This window comes from Myotis daubentonii, chromosome 9, assembly GCF_963259705.1.
Source record: "Myotis daubentonii chromosome 9, mMyoDau2.1, whole genome shotgun sequence".
In the NCBI taxonomy this organism is placed as follows: Eukaryota; Metazoa; Chordata; class Mammalia; order Chiroptera; family Vespertilionidae; genus Myotis; species Myotis daubentonii.
In genome coordinates this window covers 57,409,050-57,424,966 of record NC_081848.1, presented here as the reverse complement: position 1 = coordinate 57,424,966, position 15,917 = coordinate 57,409,050, and the positions used below count along the sequence as shown (strand labels likewise).

General features: G+C 48.4%; 1 protein-coding gene across 8 annotated transcripts in view; it reads right to left on the bottom strand.

Moving 5' to 3' along the window:
- Positions 1–15,917, bottom strand: part of NAV2 (neuron navigator 2) — a 366,516-nt gene that overhangs the window by 44,557 nt on the left and 306,042 nt on the right. For 4 of the 8 annotated variants that reach the window (XM_059709138.1, XM_059709130.1, XM_059709134.1 and 1 more), the window contains 6 exons: positions 14,970–15,672; positions 11,960–12,418; positions 11,276–11,341; positions 9,838–9,882; positions 7,224–7,384; positions 5,507–5,695 (listed from right to left, as the gene is read on the bottom strand). In XM_059709138.1, the coding sequence (XP_059565121.1) occupies positions 5,507–5,695; positions 7,224–7,384; positions 9,838–9,882; positions 11,276–11,341; positions 11,960–12,418; positions 14,970–15,672 (1,623 nt within the window). The remainder of the gene's footprint in view (positions 1–5,506; positions 5,696–7,223; positions 7,385–9,837; positions 9,883–11,275; positions 11,342–11,959; positions 12,419–14,969; positions 15,673–15,917) is intronic. The other 4 variants (XM_059709131.1, XM_059709132.1, XM_059709135.1 and 1 more) reach the window with 4 other exon arrangements.

The window sequence follows — 15,917 nt, the reverse complement described above, 5'->3', positions numbered from 1 at the left end:
CACGTGTGCTCAGCGGCTTTCACGTACCACCCAAGGATTGAACTCAACTTGAATCAGCAGGTGCAGAAGCCACCTGCCCACAAGATACCCGAGGAACAGCTCAGGGTGCACTCAGGGGCCTCCTCCAAGTGGTTCGGACACTCTGCGTCCTGCACGTGGCTCTCAGCACGCCCGGGAGAGTGCTTGGCCTCCTCAGAGGCTCTGCCCATACCTTCCCTTTGCTCAGGGTGTACCTCATTTCTATCTGTCCAAACCTTCACGATCAGCGCAAACCCCTTCTCCATGAAGACTTTCCTTATTGCCCTGACTGCCACCTGGATGGGCCCTCTCCTTCTGAACCCACAATGCTCTGGGCTTGCCCTGCCTGCCCCCTTCTCTCTTAGCAGGTGCCTTCACACTGAGGTTGCCCCTGCACCACCACTCACAGCCACCTTCCTTAGAGTTCTAGATCTTTGCCTCCGTTCTCCCTCCATCCAGGACTCATCTGACTCATACCCCATAAAAAATCAGTTAAGGTGTTAAAGGCCAATAATGGCTTTCAGTGTTAATACGTCCACACATTAACAGAAGTTTCTCATGTCCTAACCTAGGGACCTAATTGTTCCAGAGGGTAACCTACTTCAGCCCCACGGCACAAGCAGCAGCAGTAGCAGCGGGAGATTATACTGGAGGCCACGCTTGGGGCAGAGATGCAAGTAACATAACCCCTTAATCACACCTTTCAGTCACACTGCCCGCCAGACACCTGCTGCAGAAGCCTGCACAGGGCTGCTGAATGGCCTCTGGCTGCTGGAAAATGGAAGTTTTCCTCTTATATTTCTCCACCTCATGGACTCGCTGACAGCCTGCAGCCATATCTCCATGGAAGCTGGGGCTACAGGCAGAGAAGAGCGCATCTGGCAGGGTTCGGGCGGAGGTACTTACTTTCCTCTGTAATTAACCCCTCTCACTTGGTCAGAAGCAACAGCAAAGCTGTGGTCGAGAGAAAGACTTCTGCCTTCCAGAGTCAACCACAAACTGAATGTGGCTGCCCTGGACCACTGCAGCTGGCCCTCCTCTAAGTGAGCTGAGCCCACAAGTCGGAGCCCACATTGTGCGGTCTGGATACTCTGGGACAAAAGGCCTGTGAAAGTCACAAAGCCGAAACGGCAAAAGCAGGCCATGCATTTCCTCTCTAAACTTGTACCGCCAACATTTTAAAGCTACAAGGAATCTCAGGTCATCTCTGACATTGTGCAATCTGAAACTGAGAGAGACTGTCAACTGCTCAAGGTCACACAGCATTCAGGGACAGGATCTGCTTGCATTGCCCTTAAGCAACCTGTTGTGTTTTTTTTCCACTCCAAAGACATCCATTTTCAAAATGCCTCCCGCCTCTCCCTAAATGTATGCTATTAAAGTTGACTTTATATGTGCACAATGCGTCTGATGGAAATGAATCTACCTGAAATAACTTTGAAAGGCTGTATGTGCGCCATACCTATATCTAATCCACAGGGTTATCATACCCACTTCCTTCCAAATGAATGATGGTTAGTAAATCCCACAAAATCATTGCAAAAGTACTTGTGCTAATTCTTCCTAAATTTCTTGCCTGCTTTCTGGCATGTGATATACCTACTGACACTCTTATAATGAGGTTCTAAAGGGAGATGTGAATTTTTTTTCCAACTGTTTCTGCAACACTGTTAAAAACTCAAAAGAGAGGAAAAAAGGCTCTCCCCAGTGAAATTAAAAACGTAATTGCACTCAGGTGGAATCTAAAATTAAAAATAAATGAATAAACAAAAGAAAAAACATAGATATAGAGAACAAATTGATGGTTGCCAGGGGAAAGGGAGGTTGAGGGGCAAAGAGGTTAAGATGTACTAGTACAAATTGGCAACGGAATGTGACCTACAACATGGGGATTATAGTCAATAATATTGTAATTGGGGGGGACACTTTGTAAGTTATATAATGTCTAACCACTATGCGGTACACCTGAAACTAATATTAAATGCCAACAAATTAAAAATAAATTCTAAAAAAAGAGATATAAAGAAAAAAACACCATCTACTTGTACAAGTCTTATTTTGTTGTTGTTTTTTAACAACTGTGGAAGGGATAAAATCAATCTGGTGCCAAATTTCCCCAAAGATGGAAGTGCTATGTGTTTAAAGCACATCAACAGCAGTTTCTTCCTCTTCCTCACAACTTTGACTTTCCCCTCTGCATTCAGTTCCATGTCACCATGAATCATGGGATTTACAAAAGTCTAGACATTGCTCGTGGGCAAGCACCCATTGTCAATGCCACTTTGCCATGCAGATGTTCCACAGTTGTGCTGTCTGACTCCAGATGGAATAAATTAAAGCGATCTAATGAGGATGCCGTAATGGTCCTGGACCTTTATGAGGCGACGTGTGCTTGTTTGGACAAGTTTCAGTGCTGCACACGCGTTCACTCAGGTACACACACAGCAGAGAAGATGAATACAGCACAGGACACACTCCACCTGCAAGTCGTCATCAGGAGGGCTGGGGATGCTCCGTGGCCACGTGTGGCCAGCACACCCACTATAACAGGAGTTCAAGACAAACTGCCTACTCTACACCTTACGGTCAACATATCCTCCAGTATTGCTGCTCTGAGTGGTTACAATACTCATTTCTAGCTCTTAAATCCAGCGAAACTCCCTCAGCCCCCTATCCTCTGTTCTAGTAGGTTCCCATGTATGATTTACAGACTTGCGCCTGCTCAATGAATGTCCCTGGATGCAACCGATACATAAATGAGGGTGGATACATAAATGAGGGGGGAGAGAATTAAGTTGCTAAAGGGATTAATAGGCAAAGCAGAAGCCAACATCTTGCATTTCCCTCTTGACCTGTTAGGGATTTCTGAAACAATCACAGGTTTGTTTGAGCTTTCCTACCAAGAGGATACTGGGCACATATCCCCACTCTCATGGAACTGGGAGCAGAGGGAAGTGCCTATGGCTCTCCTCCCACATTCTGTTCTGTCACTGACAAGACAAAAAGGGGCACAACCAGAGACATAGCCCTCAGCTGGGGCTGGACTGCCAGCTGCCAGGACACTGGTGCGGAAGCCGAGTCTACAGGCTGTGACGTGCAATAACATCATTGGGTTAACATTTGTGTATATCATCTCATTAATCTCATAATTCTGTGGGCTGAGTACTATTAGTACTCCCACATTATCAGTGAAAAAACAGAGGCAAAGAGAGGTGAAGTAATTGCCCAAGATCATACACCTAATAAATAGTGAAACTGGAATTCAAACCCTGGTAGTCTTACTACACACTCTTAACCATTCATTAGTCAGTGAGTCCTGCCTCCAGTGTCTGACCAGTTCACCCTGGGGAAGCATTGGGGGGAGTGGGTGATGTCCCCCCCAAAGCATTTTGATAGCTGTTTCCCTAACTCACACCTTGAGTGAAGGAACAAAGGGAAAGAAATAGGAATCGCTGGCAAAGTTGCCCACAGTATTTTGATCTTAAAATTCTGATTTAAATGATTTTAAGATAAAAATCCAATCCAAAATATTCCCACTTAGCAAGCAAAGAATTGAGAGGACAGAAGTTCTCTCACTGCTGACACAGCTGATTCTCATAGCCACTTGGCCTGGAGGTCAAACCCTCCCTGGAATTAGCTACAACAATCAAGATTTAACTATAAGACTGCGAACAAAGACCACTAGGGGGTGCACCAAGGAAGCATAACAAAATGCGGAGACAAAGAAACAGGACAAAATTGTCAAAGGAAGATATAGAGTTCAGAACCACACTTTTAAGGTCTCTCAAGAACTGTTTAGAAGCTGCCGATAAACTTAATGAGATCTACACGAAAACTAATAAGACCCTCGATCTTATATTGGGGAACCAACTAGAAATTAAGCATACACGGACTGAAATAACGAATATTATACAGACTCCCGACAGCAGACCAGAGGAGCGCAAGAATCAAGTCAATGATTTGAAATGCGAGGAAGCAAAAAACACCCAACGGGAAAAGCAAAATGAAAAAAGAATCCAAAAATGCGAGGATAGTGTAAGGAGCCTCTGGGACAGCTTCAAGCGTACCAACATCAGAATTATAGGGGTGCCAGAAGATGAGAGAGAGCAAGATATTGAAAACCTATTTGAAGAAATAATGACAGAAAACTTCCCCCACCTGGTGAAAGAAATGGACTTACAGGTCCAAGAAGCACGGAGAACCCCAAACAAAAGGAATCCAAAGAGGACCACACCAAGACACATCATAATTAAAATGCCAAGAGCAAAAGACAAAGAGAGAATCTTAAAAGCAGCAAGAGAAAGAAACCCAGTTACCTACAAGGGAATACCCATACGACTGTCAGCTGATTTCTCAACAGAAACTTTGCAGGCCAGAAGGGAGTGGCAAGAAATATTCAAAGTGATGAATACCAAGAACCTACAACCAAGATTACTTTATCCAGCAAAGCTATCATTCAGAATTGAAGGTCAGATAAAGAGCTTCACAGATAAGGAAAAGCTAAAGGAGTTCATCACCACCAAACCAGGATTATATGAAATGCTGAAAGGTATCCTTTAAGAAGAGGAAGAGGAAGAAAAAGTTAAAGATACAAATTATGAACAACAAATATGCATCTATCAACAAGTGAATCTAAGATTCAAGTGAATAAATAATCTGATGAACAGAATGAACTGGTGATTATAATAGAATCAGGGACATAGAAAGGGAATGGACTGACTATTCTTGGGGGGGAAAAGGGTGTGGGAGATTCGGGAAGAGACTGGACAAAAATCGTGCACCTATGGATGAGGACAGTGGGTGGGGAGTGAGGGCGGAGGGTGGGGCGGGAACTGGGAGGAGGGGAGTTATGGGGGGGGAAAAAGAGGAACAAATGTAATAATCTGAACAATAAAGATTTAATAAAAAACAAAAAAAAACGAGAAAAAAAAAAACAAAGAATGAAAAAGGCATCACTGAATGCAATAAACTTGAACCACTGATGCCTGAATAACAAAGCAGAGAATTCTTGAGAGCAGCAGAGAGGCATGGCTGCCCGGAGCCCCCCAAAGTCATAAGGGTCGTTTGACCGCCAAAGGGGTCGCGACCTACAGGTTGAGAACCACTGTCATTAAGGGCCCATGAGCACTGGGAAACAAACTCTCCAGGAATGCGCTCCTCCAACATGGGGAGCCAGTGGCTGAACCTCAAGATGAGGGTGCATGCCAAGAAGCTATGGCCCATGTCCAAGAACGAGAAACCTAGAGCAAAACTCAGTCAGCTCTAAGGTTCACAGTGATTTTTTAGTAGCATCTTCCCTCGAGTCCTGAGAGTTCAATTAAGAGTCAGACCCTACTATTCAGTTCTCCAGCCCGAACCCCCCCAGTAAGTGGGGGAGTTGGAAGCACTCACAGGTGGACTCTTAGGCCAACGAAATGAACTTGACATAGAGGAGAATTAACTATACACCCCCTAACCTGGGAGACGGATGGCCAGTCTCCTTGCTTACCTTCTTCAAACCCATCCCGGAAGGAGCCTGAGCGGCTCATGGTTCTGCTCTTCTCATCCAGGGACATGGAGCTATTTCGGAAGCGGCTGTCGGTGTACGGGTCATACTGCCCATCGGCATTGGAGAGGCTGTGGGTCCTCAGCATGGTTGGGTTGGACAAGCTCATCTGGGTGACAGTGGTGGGACTCGCTGGAACAAAAGGAATGGAATCAAAAGGTTAGGAATTCATGTCTTTGTTCAAATCCTGGACGGGGATGACGAGGAGACTGCTCGTTATCAGCCATATCCGTCCCCGCCAACTTCTCTCTCTTGTCTATTTTCTAAAAGGTGGTCACATCAGCATTTGAGTTACACACCGAGAGCTAAAAATAAGGGAGGGGAGGTGGGTCAGTTCCAAAGCAGGGCTCTGGGCCTCAGCTTTCCAACTTGGCACGTTCAGACAGGCTCGTGTCACCTTCCAGGCATGAGCTAATTACTCCCTGGGCTCATCTGGAACAATTCTCTCCAAAGCCCAAAGCCCGAAATAGCCCCAGCGGGCTTTTGATCAGATGGGAAGCGTTTGTGCATGACAAGAAACTCCTGCCTCAAAGAGTTATGGCTGGGAAAGAACAGCGTGAACACGGGTCTCGTCGCCTCGGATGGGGAACACTGAATAAGGGAGCCTCAAGAGCTTCGGTGCAGAGGCGGCACATTTACCTTAGCCGAAGCCAGCTTTCTTATTAAAATCCAGTCATTTTAGTAATGTCCAATATTTCCGAAGTATCCCTTCAGTTAACTGAGAATGCAGAGTGAAATCAGACTTGATTCCAAGCCACACCTGTCCTTAAAGACTGAGTTTATTGCTCACAATACTCAGGAAAGGCAGGGTGGCCTCTCAAAGGAAGGCCCCTCCTCCCTCCCATCAGCCTTCCAAGGCTCAGCTCCCATCCTGCCACCTTCATGCGACCTTCCCTGTAATTCCCGCCAGGACTGACTTTTCCTTTTCCTAACTGTAAGTGGTACTTGCTACCTGATCATATTCCGTTTCTACATGGTTTCCTATAAACAGAATCCCCTGACTTGTCAGCAGGGACCGTGTCACACATTCTTTTCCTTTCCCCACTGTGCCCGTCAAAGCATCATGTCAGGAGTGGGCACTTCCAAGAATACTTGTTCAATCAAAACATGGTTTTTATCTCTAGCTTAAGAAAGCATGAGGATGATCAAACATGGGACATGTTCTTTTGTTTTTTTAAAATATATATTTTTATTGATTTCAGAGAGGAAGGAAGGGAAATAGAAACATCAATGATGAGAGAATCATTGATTGGCTGCCTCCTGCACGCGCCACACTGGGGATCGAGCCCACAACCTGGGCATGTGCCCTTGACCAGAATCAAACATGGGACCCGTCAGTCCGCAGGCCGACGCTCTATCCACCAAGCCAAACTGGCTAGGGCTACAACCTAGTTCTTTAGGTCTTAGAAATAGGGTACATATTTCTCAAAAATGGGATCAACCACAGAAAGACGATTACTGATTAGAGTATCAGAAACTTTTCCATTTCCTCTAGTTCCTTTGCTGTCAATCTCCTGTAATCAAACTGCATTGCGGAGGGCTGGCCAGATCCTGAGCGGGAGGAGACCACACGTCTATGACCAACAGCTCTCTTCCAAGCACAAGCTGACCTCTGCCCCAGGGAGCCGATCAACACAGCTAACGACAAGCGGCTACTCACCAAGCTGAGAGAAGTTGAACCTCGTTCCGGAGGGAGAAGTGACGCTGGAGCCGGAGGAGAAAGGGGAATTGGCAGCCGTGTCCTGCAGGCCTCCTGCAGAGTGGGACCGTAACCATTCTTTTGCGTCTTCTTGTGTGCGGAGCTGGGAGGTGGGGGTGTACCTGGACAGACGGAAATCAGGCTGGATTAACTATGAATGATGCTTATAGATAATGAACTCCGGGGAGCTGACGAGGAACACATATCCAAAGTTGATGTTTAAAAAAGTCCGATCACTATATATTCCCGAAACCTACCAAGTTTTTTTGCTACTTGGCCGCCTTTAGGGAAAATTGCAATTCCTGTCAGTTTGAAGGGAACACATAAAAGGAGCAAGGCCGGTGAACGCTCAGAAGAGCCGTCACGGGGCGTATCTGTAACATGTTGATTCATGACAGTGTCATGTCCAAGCCCCCACCCTGACGGCACCGAAGCAACCAAACAAACTGCGGCTTGAGCTTGGAGGATTTTAGTTAGAGAGCTCAGGGCATCAGCCTTCTAGAGCACACACAGGTGGCCATGAATCACGGCACGTCAGAAACCAGACACGAAAAAGTGTGAGGACAGTGATGCCACTGCAATCTAGCATCAACACGTCTTTACAAAAGGAACCCAAGTCGTTGGGTTTCACACAGGGGAGGGGCTGGAGAAGTCCCACAGTCCCCCTCCTCATTGACATTTTTGGTAATAGTTTATCAAATGTCTCCAATGGGCTCAGTGCCTTCACAGACGTGATCTAAAATCACAGAATTTCGCCCTAACTGGTTTAGGTCAGTGGATAGAGCGTTGGCCTGCGGACTGAAAGGTCCCAGGTTCAATTCTGGTCAAGGCCATGTACCTTGGTTGCGGGCACATCCCCAGTAGGGGGTGTGCAGGAGGCAGCTGATCGATGTTTCTAACTCTCTATCCCTCTCCCTTCCTCTCTGTAAAATATCAATAAAAATATATTTAAAAATAAATAAATAAAATCACAGAATTTCTAAATCACTCAAGTGGCCACAGAAAACTTAGATTTACAAACAGATTGCCATGAGGTAGCTACTGATTAAGTCAACCCCGGGATTCTTTTGGCTTACGAGAGGAGTTGTAGGTGTGTTGGGGTTGGATGTGTGTGAATGGAGGGAGGGAGCTAGAAAGGGAAAGTCAGAGTGAGAGGGAATATAAAATGTGTCTTCCTCCATGTTTTCACTCTAGTTGATGGACATGTAACTTTCATGTAACTCTAGGTCCCATCAGTTGCTTGTAGACAGCCTGCCACACATCCCTATTCTAATTTAAAAAAAAACACACAAATTTTAGAAAGCCAGAGCTACATAATTTTCATAGGATAGGTCTGCTCTAGAAAGAAATATATCCAGCATTTTGAAATATCAATATTTAGAGAGGTTAGCGTCCTCTGTGGGCAACAGTGGGGCATCAAATCCAACTCATATTAAAAGTGGCTGAAATGGAAGCATCTAGCATGGTTGCCAACAATCCGCCCCGCCCAGCATGATGCACACTGTTAGGTACAAAAGGTCTTGCCAGCTCCCCTTTCTCAGGACACTGAGCCCCCTCCCACAGAACATCTGCTGGGGGATTTTCCAATACTGTGATTTTTAGATTCCTAGAATTGGCTTTACTCGGAGCTCCTATAGAAAGGAAGCATTGATACCTACCTCACATTACTGTTCAAAATGCTCTCAGCCTTACGAGCTACAGGTTATCAACTACAGACAGACATGACAGTGTTGAAACATTTCATCTCACGTCCCATTTTTTGCAAAAGCACGTAATGCTCAGTGCAGGGTGAAGCTGATGCTACAAAGAAGGAGGCATTTAGAGAGCAGGAGAAATGACAGCTGCAACCACGAGATGTTTAGACCACGCGGCAGGTGTCAGAACTGAAGTTCCTCCGATTGGCAGAGTGAAGTAGATGGTGGAAGCCATGGTGACTTATAGCATCTTGTTTTATCAGGACTAGCATCCAACTGAGCCCAAGCCGTGACTTACAATGAACGAGAGGACATTACTTCCTCATAGACTTTTCCTTCTTTCACCAAAAGCTGATCATACCGATGTCTTGTTGGGCACCGGAAACTGACGCGAATTTTGATTATTATTCAGATGAGTGCAAAGTATCCGTCCTTAGTAATTTTCTATGGGCCGAAAGCTAAATATTTTTAAGCTTGAGGGTGATATTTCCTTCCTCCTTGGCTCGCGTCCTGGCTAACAAATCAACATGCTACAAGTCAAGTCCTTTGTCTCAGAAGGCAGCCTGTGAACTGCATGGTCATGGTGACATGCTCAACGATTAGACCCCCTGGCCCCGGAAACAGCAGGAACTGCTCTCTGGGCTTCACAGGGATGTTGTTCATGACACGGTTTCACCACATTAAGCCCCCAAAAGCACAGCCTCTGCTCAAGCAAATAAACCAACGAATGGACAGATGAGAATGAGAGGGTGTGAGGGCAGCGTTCATCCAAGGTCTGACTGCGGTGGCCAAAGCGGGGACCCCAGCCCAGCCCGAACCCCCACCAGCCAAGCCCCAAAGCCACACCACATGGCATGGATGCAAGGAGGAGACACAGATACCTGAGTCCTTTCTTAGGCAAAGTGTTCCTATCAAGGTGCGGGTCACTGTAGGAAAGTTAAAACAAAAATGAGAACCTCAGAGAAGCACAGAAAAAGCAGGCGGTGTGAGGAGGGAAAGGCTGAGACGGGGCTGATGAGATCTGGGGAAAGAGACTCACTTCACCAGAGGCGCTCCCTTCTCCACTGGCCATGTAGCACCTCCACGGGAAACCAAAGAACCCCAGCCCTGGCCTGCGCTGACCCAGTGCAGACCTTACCCCCGGAGGCCTGGGGCACTCAACCCTACAGGTTCAAAGCCACACTCGGGGGCTGCCGCACCTTGAAGCAGAGCCCGTGCCTTCCGCCGCCCCGTCGCCCATCTCTGCACCATCACTACTGCTTCTCGGAGAGAGAGATGCCAGCTTTTCTGCGCCCCTAACTCGGGGCCACGCCCAGTGCCACCGGCAGTGACTTCAGTGAGAGAAGGGACTTGTAGGAGGGTTTCAAGAGGCCTGCCGTCTGCATATTTGGAATTCACTCATGAATTCCAGGTCCCTCTCCGTTCCTGCAGTCCTTATTGGACGTAGCTAGGAGCTGAGCCCTGGGCCCGAGTCGGGGCGTGTTACAACTTGCTGGCTGATAAAGTCAAGGCATTCAGATTTCCAAAGAACCAGGGTTTAAAGGCTTGGTCTGTGGGTCTGACAACAACAAAGTTTTTGCTGTTGATGGGGTGAAGGGGGTTTTCATTAATTTTTTTTTTTCTAGCACGAAACAACATCTGTTTGTTATGTTTGGCTAAGCCATGCCTCCCCCACAAATTTCAGGTCAATATCCATCTCTGAGGCCCACCCACAGGGCAGCTGGGGGCAAACAAGCCTCTTCATTTATAAAGTCTCAACGCGCCACAGATTCTTTTTCATTATCGTTACAGGAAATGGGCACAGGGAACACAGCAGCCTGCAAAACAGACGGAGCCAAACTGCAGCAAAGGACTTGGAAAGGGAGAAGAGCCAGCTGCGTGGGGAGCAGGGGGAGCGAGGGGAGCGAGGGGGTGGGAGACAAAGGTGAGGGCCAAGCTGCACGGTGGGTGGTAGATCATTTCTGGACTCGGAGGGGAGGAGAGGGGAGGGGAGGGGAGGAGGAGGGAAGGGAGGGAAGCAGGAGCATGCCACAGGAAGGCTGAGATGCAAGTGAGAGCTTCTGCCGCCCCAGTTCAAGTGCAGGTTTGCGGTTCCTTCCCAAGCTGGGAAGGGAGGGGCCAGCCCAGCCCACCTCTGGGGGCTTCAGTGGACAGCGGAACAGACCCTCACTGGCATGTCCAGGGGTCACATACTACACCGGAGCCACGAGCACAAGCGGAAGCCTCAGGCCAACAGCCTCACACAAAACGTTTGGCTTAACACAGAGGGGCAGAGGAACCTGGAGGCTCGGTGGGGTCCCGGGCCTACGATGTCATTACCTGTCCTGTTTCCTGGGCAAAGTACTTCTGCAGAACTTAGGGCTAGCGGCAGGGGAGGAGAGAGGGCTAGAAGTCCAGGCAGGTAGAAAACAAGAGAAGGAACATTAGATCGGAAGAAAGGGGAGGAGTCGTTATATACAGTGATTTTTCTCATACCCAGGGAGACAATGGACACACCACGTGGCAGCGGGACCCGCAGCTCTGGGGCGCTTCTGGTTTCCTGATCTCCTCTCACTGGCCAGCAGCCCCTCAGTAGGAGGGTGTCTGCCATGAGGACTGCGAAATCGAGCCCACTGCCTAAAGAACATCCTGCCACACCCCCGTGGCTGCAGCCGGCCACCCACTCTGCCTACACAATTACAGCGGGAGGAAAAAGAACAAACAGAATAGGATGGAAGGATTTCAAAGGTGGAATGCCATTTCGGATGGATGCATTAAATCTGCCCCCACGAGACTTCCAGTGGCTCCAAACACTGAGAATAACCACAATGAGAAAGATAACAGGAAGCAGAGCCGAGTTTCATTCTACCCCAAACTGGCTTTCCTACAGGAAGACATCGGTGATAAGAAAGAGGGCCGTCTCCCAGGCAAAGGGGTTGCCCCTTGGGATTCCTGACATAATCCTTTGCCTCCTGAAAGGGTGTCTTTCTGAGAGATACAGGCAGCCAGACGCACGCCACCAACCTTTCGGACAGTGTGGTCTTCACACTGTTGGTTCGCACAAAGGGAGCCAGGGAGTCGTCCTTAGAGGAAGCGAGGAGGCCCGAGGAGGAGTTGTGGCTCGGCCCGCCTCCGCTGCTGAGGGAGATGTCGATGGACTCACAGCTGGTGTGCAGGCTGCTGACGGACTGGAAGCCCTTGCTAACTGCTGAGGAGCTGCTGGCATTCGTGCCCCAGGTGAGGCTGTTGGAGGGGCCTGAGTGTGCTGAGCTGGGGCTGGAGGCTAGCGGAGACGGGTTGATGTCCACATTCTTACTGTAGAGCGGACTGCTGCTCCCGCTGCTCAAGGCGCCGCTGCCCGAGGGGGACTCTAAGTTACCTGGCTGGGTCAAGGTGGCATGAGGATTGGAGAGGACCACCGCGTTTTTCATGTTTTCAGCTGTGGCCATGGGCACTTGCTTGCTAGGCTTCCCACCAAAGAGTCTGTGAAGAGACAAAGGGTTGTTTGGGTTGAACACCCAGAGCCAAGGGGCTGCGAGCTACTAGAGTCGGGGGCACAGAGACAGGAGCCTGGGAGTCCCTGGGGGAGGGCACCGTCGTTTCTACTGAAATGGCTCCAGGCATCCAGGGGACAGGCCGCGGGGCTCGGTGCATCACACGAGTCTAGCCTCCAGTTCTACCTGCAGCTGAGACCTGGGGAACAGTTTTCTGCAGGACTATGCATGCTCATCCAAGATCTCGCTTCCCTTTCTTTCCAAGAGTAGCTAGAAAACTGCCCTGGCCCGGGAAACATCTAGAAGGAAAAGAGCTGCCTTCATCATCTTTGCATCCATGACCCCAGGGCAGTTTAACTCCGGGGATTTGGCCGATTAGATCTCTAAGCACAGCATGCTGAGTCAAGAACCTGAGTCTAGATCTGGATGGGGCCCGGGGAAAGCATCTTCACAGGCAAGCCCCGCCTGAAAGATGTGCTCTGAGGGCCAGAGTGCTAGCACCACAGAAACCTTGCCGAGTTCACAGGGCGCTAGACCAGACTCTCAGCGTGAACTGTGTCTCTGTGACAGACACATAGAAATGCCATTCCATGTCACCCCCCTGCTGGTGACCAAAACAGTGCTGTTAGAACACAGGCAATGGCACACACGTCTCCCTCTTCCATTGGCGGAGGGATACCTGGTAGAGGGGCAGAGTTGCTTTAAGTCAGGGGGGTGGTACACGCTCCAGTAACGCAAGTAATTCCATCCACTCAACTCTGCCTTTCCCCAAGCTCCTCAGTGCGGTCAGTTTGATCTCTGTTTTCTCCAAACAGTTCTTACAATTCTCAATTATTGTGAAAACAAACAACCGACAGACCATATAACCAGTCCTCACTACAATATCTGGTGACAGATGAGAAACACTTTGGCCTGGTGACCATCAGAGAATGAAATATCCGACTGCACAATCGTGGCTTTAGGATGCTTACACACTTCCAGCAATGGGGACCTCATTATGTCAAGGCGTGGCTCATCCCAGGGCCAAGCACTTCCAGCGAGAAAACCAAAACAGGATCCATCTTCACGTTTGCTCATTGCTCCTGACCCTGCTCTGTGTAACTACACAGAAGAAGGCCGCGTTTCCCTTGAAGAGAGTTATCACACTCCACCTAAGGCCTACCTTCTCCAAACCCAGGCACAATGAGGGCCCTGAGAGCGCCTTCCGGAGTTAGTAAACAATGAAACTGCCAGGCATTGGCTGAAAGGTGTTCCGTGTTGAACCTAAGAAGCTGCTGCATTCTCAAGCATTCTATTACACTAGCCTAAGGGTCTAGTAAAATGCCTTTGTAGTCACTAAAGGAAATCTATAATACCAAAGAGCGAATATTACATAGAATACTTGAGGCAAGAAGCAGAGAAAAATTTCATTTACAAGGCAATCTGTTAAAAGAACAAAGAGCAGCCCAATAGGACCTTCCCCTGGAAAAAAAAAAAAGTAATCATTACTGAAATTCTAATAATCAAGTCTAGACAAAGAACTGAGCTGCCTCATTATACCTTTCATGTGGAATGCTGCTTCTGAAGTCTCTTCAAACATTCCGATCCATCCCCAAATATGTACATGTGCACATAATTTTTGTTTTTTTCACTGCTCGGTTTTCTGCCCTTGAGACTTACTCTTTCCTACGACAAGAAATTCCCTGGGAAGGTAGAATAAGCCCTGTCCTATGCATATGCAGTTTGAGGATGGTCCAGTGGACATGGATATTATAAGGAGATACTATGAACAGGCAACAACCATACACATTTAAAAGAAAGTTTAAGAAAAAACAGCAAATCATATTTTCATGCAAAAATTTCCATCCAGGGTGGAAATGTGAGAAAATGTCTTATTCCTATTACCTTAAAAGGCAATAGGAAACCAATTTCTCCTTTTTAGAAACACTTCTGCTTTAAGAGGCTTTTTGTTTTATTTTAAGGAAACTAAAAGTTCAGAGACTAATGCGGAATTATACATGCAGTTATAAATAAGTATGCGGAGAATATTGGACTATTTGAGTGAAGGATCTGGCCAAGATCACTGTTTGGCATAATGATGAGGAATCTCAGCCACAGAATTAACAAGACAAGAACTTTCTGCTTCCCTGAGCTACCCATCCAGATATGGATGGTAGCTAACTTTTATTGAGTACTTACTAGGGGCCAGTATTGCTACACAAGATTAATCTCCACAAGAACTCTCAGGTGGGTATTGGTACCCCCATTTTACAGATGAGAAAACTGAGGCATAACTGCTAAGAAAGCTTACATGGCGGCTAATTAAGGTGAACCCAAGATGTGAACCCAGGATGATTGATTGCAGGGGCTTATGATTTTCAACCTAACATGGAAAAATAATTGACTGCAAAGCTGCTGGAAGCATTTGACCAAACAACTTTATCCTAGGACTGATAAAAGTGGAGAAAACAGAGGTTGCTTTAACTGAGAAACAGGAAATTATGAATCCAGGACACCATTCCATATATTCCAGTTCTGCTCAGGGCCACTTCCCCACCTACCTGCGGAGTGTGGGAGAGGCCACGTCAGGGTACTTTGCGCCCGGCTGGAGAGTGGCCTGAGCCACACTGGACACAGGCTGGGCTGCTGGGTTCACCTTCACTGAGTTACAGGAAGCCACGCTCTCGTTGTCGGACGAGATGCCTTTCTCTTTGTCCGTCTGGTTGACCAGACCCGGCAGAGAGCTGCCCAGGGCCGTTTTGCAAGGCTCCCTCAGCTTGGGCACCGGCAGGCCTGCGGACTTGCTGCTGATGTTGGAATCGATGCTGCTGGTACTAGACCTGTTCCCAGCCCCGTTGCGGCTGGTGGACTTACTGGGCCGCGGCAAACTCCGGTACTGCAAGTTTGTCCGGGAGCTGAGGGACAGGTACCCGTCGTCCTGGTTCTGAGCCCCGTCCATGCTCGTCTTCCGGCCAGTGGACCGACCCACAAGCGCCGATGACTTTGGGATTTTGCCCAGGGTGGCTGACCTGCTGGTGACAGTGGCTCCGCTGGCTGTGATCATGGCCAGACCGGCGGCCGAGCCACTCTGCTTCTTGAACCCAAAGCTGTTGGCATTGGCAGTGGGGGTCCTGGCGCTGCCGGGGAGGGGCTTTTTGGATTCGTCCCCACTGCTGCGGCCGGCGTCCGACGGGGAGCGCTTCACCTGGGAGGCTTTGGGAGAGAGCCTTCCTTTCTCGGACACCTTCGCATCGTCGGTTTTTCCTGGGAGAGAAATCGGCACAGTTAACCTGCAAACCCAGAAGCCAGCTCATCAGCTCAGCCTGTTTAAGACCCTCCCCTTCTTCAAAGAACCAGCTCACTTTCCCCTTGGGGAGAGCAGCGCCTTGGGAGGCAGAAGACAGCTTTTTAGAAAGACAATCTAGTCTACCACTGTCACTGGGAGCCTTTTAGGAGATGTCAGCGATTCTACTCACTTGCAGAGCATCTGAATTCACCCAGAGCAAAGC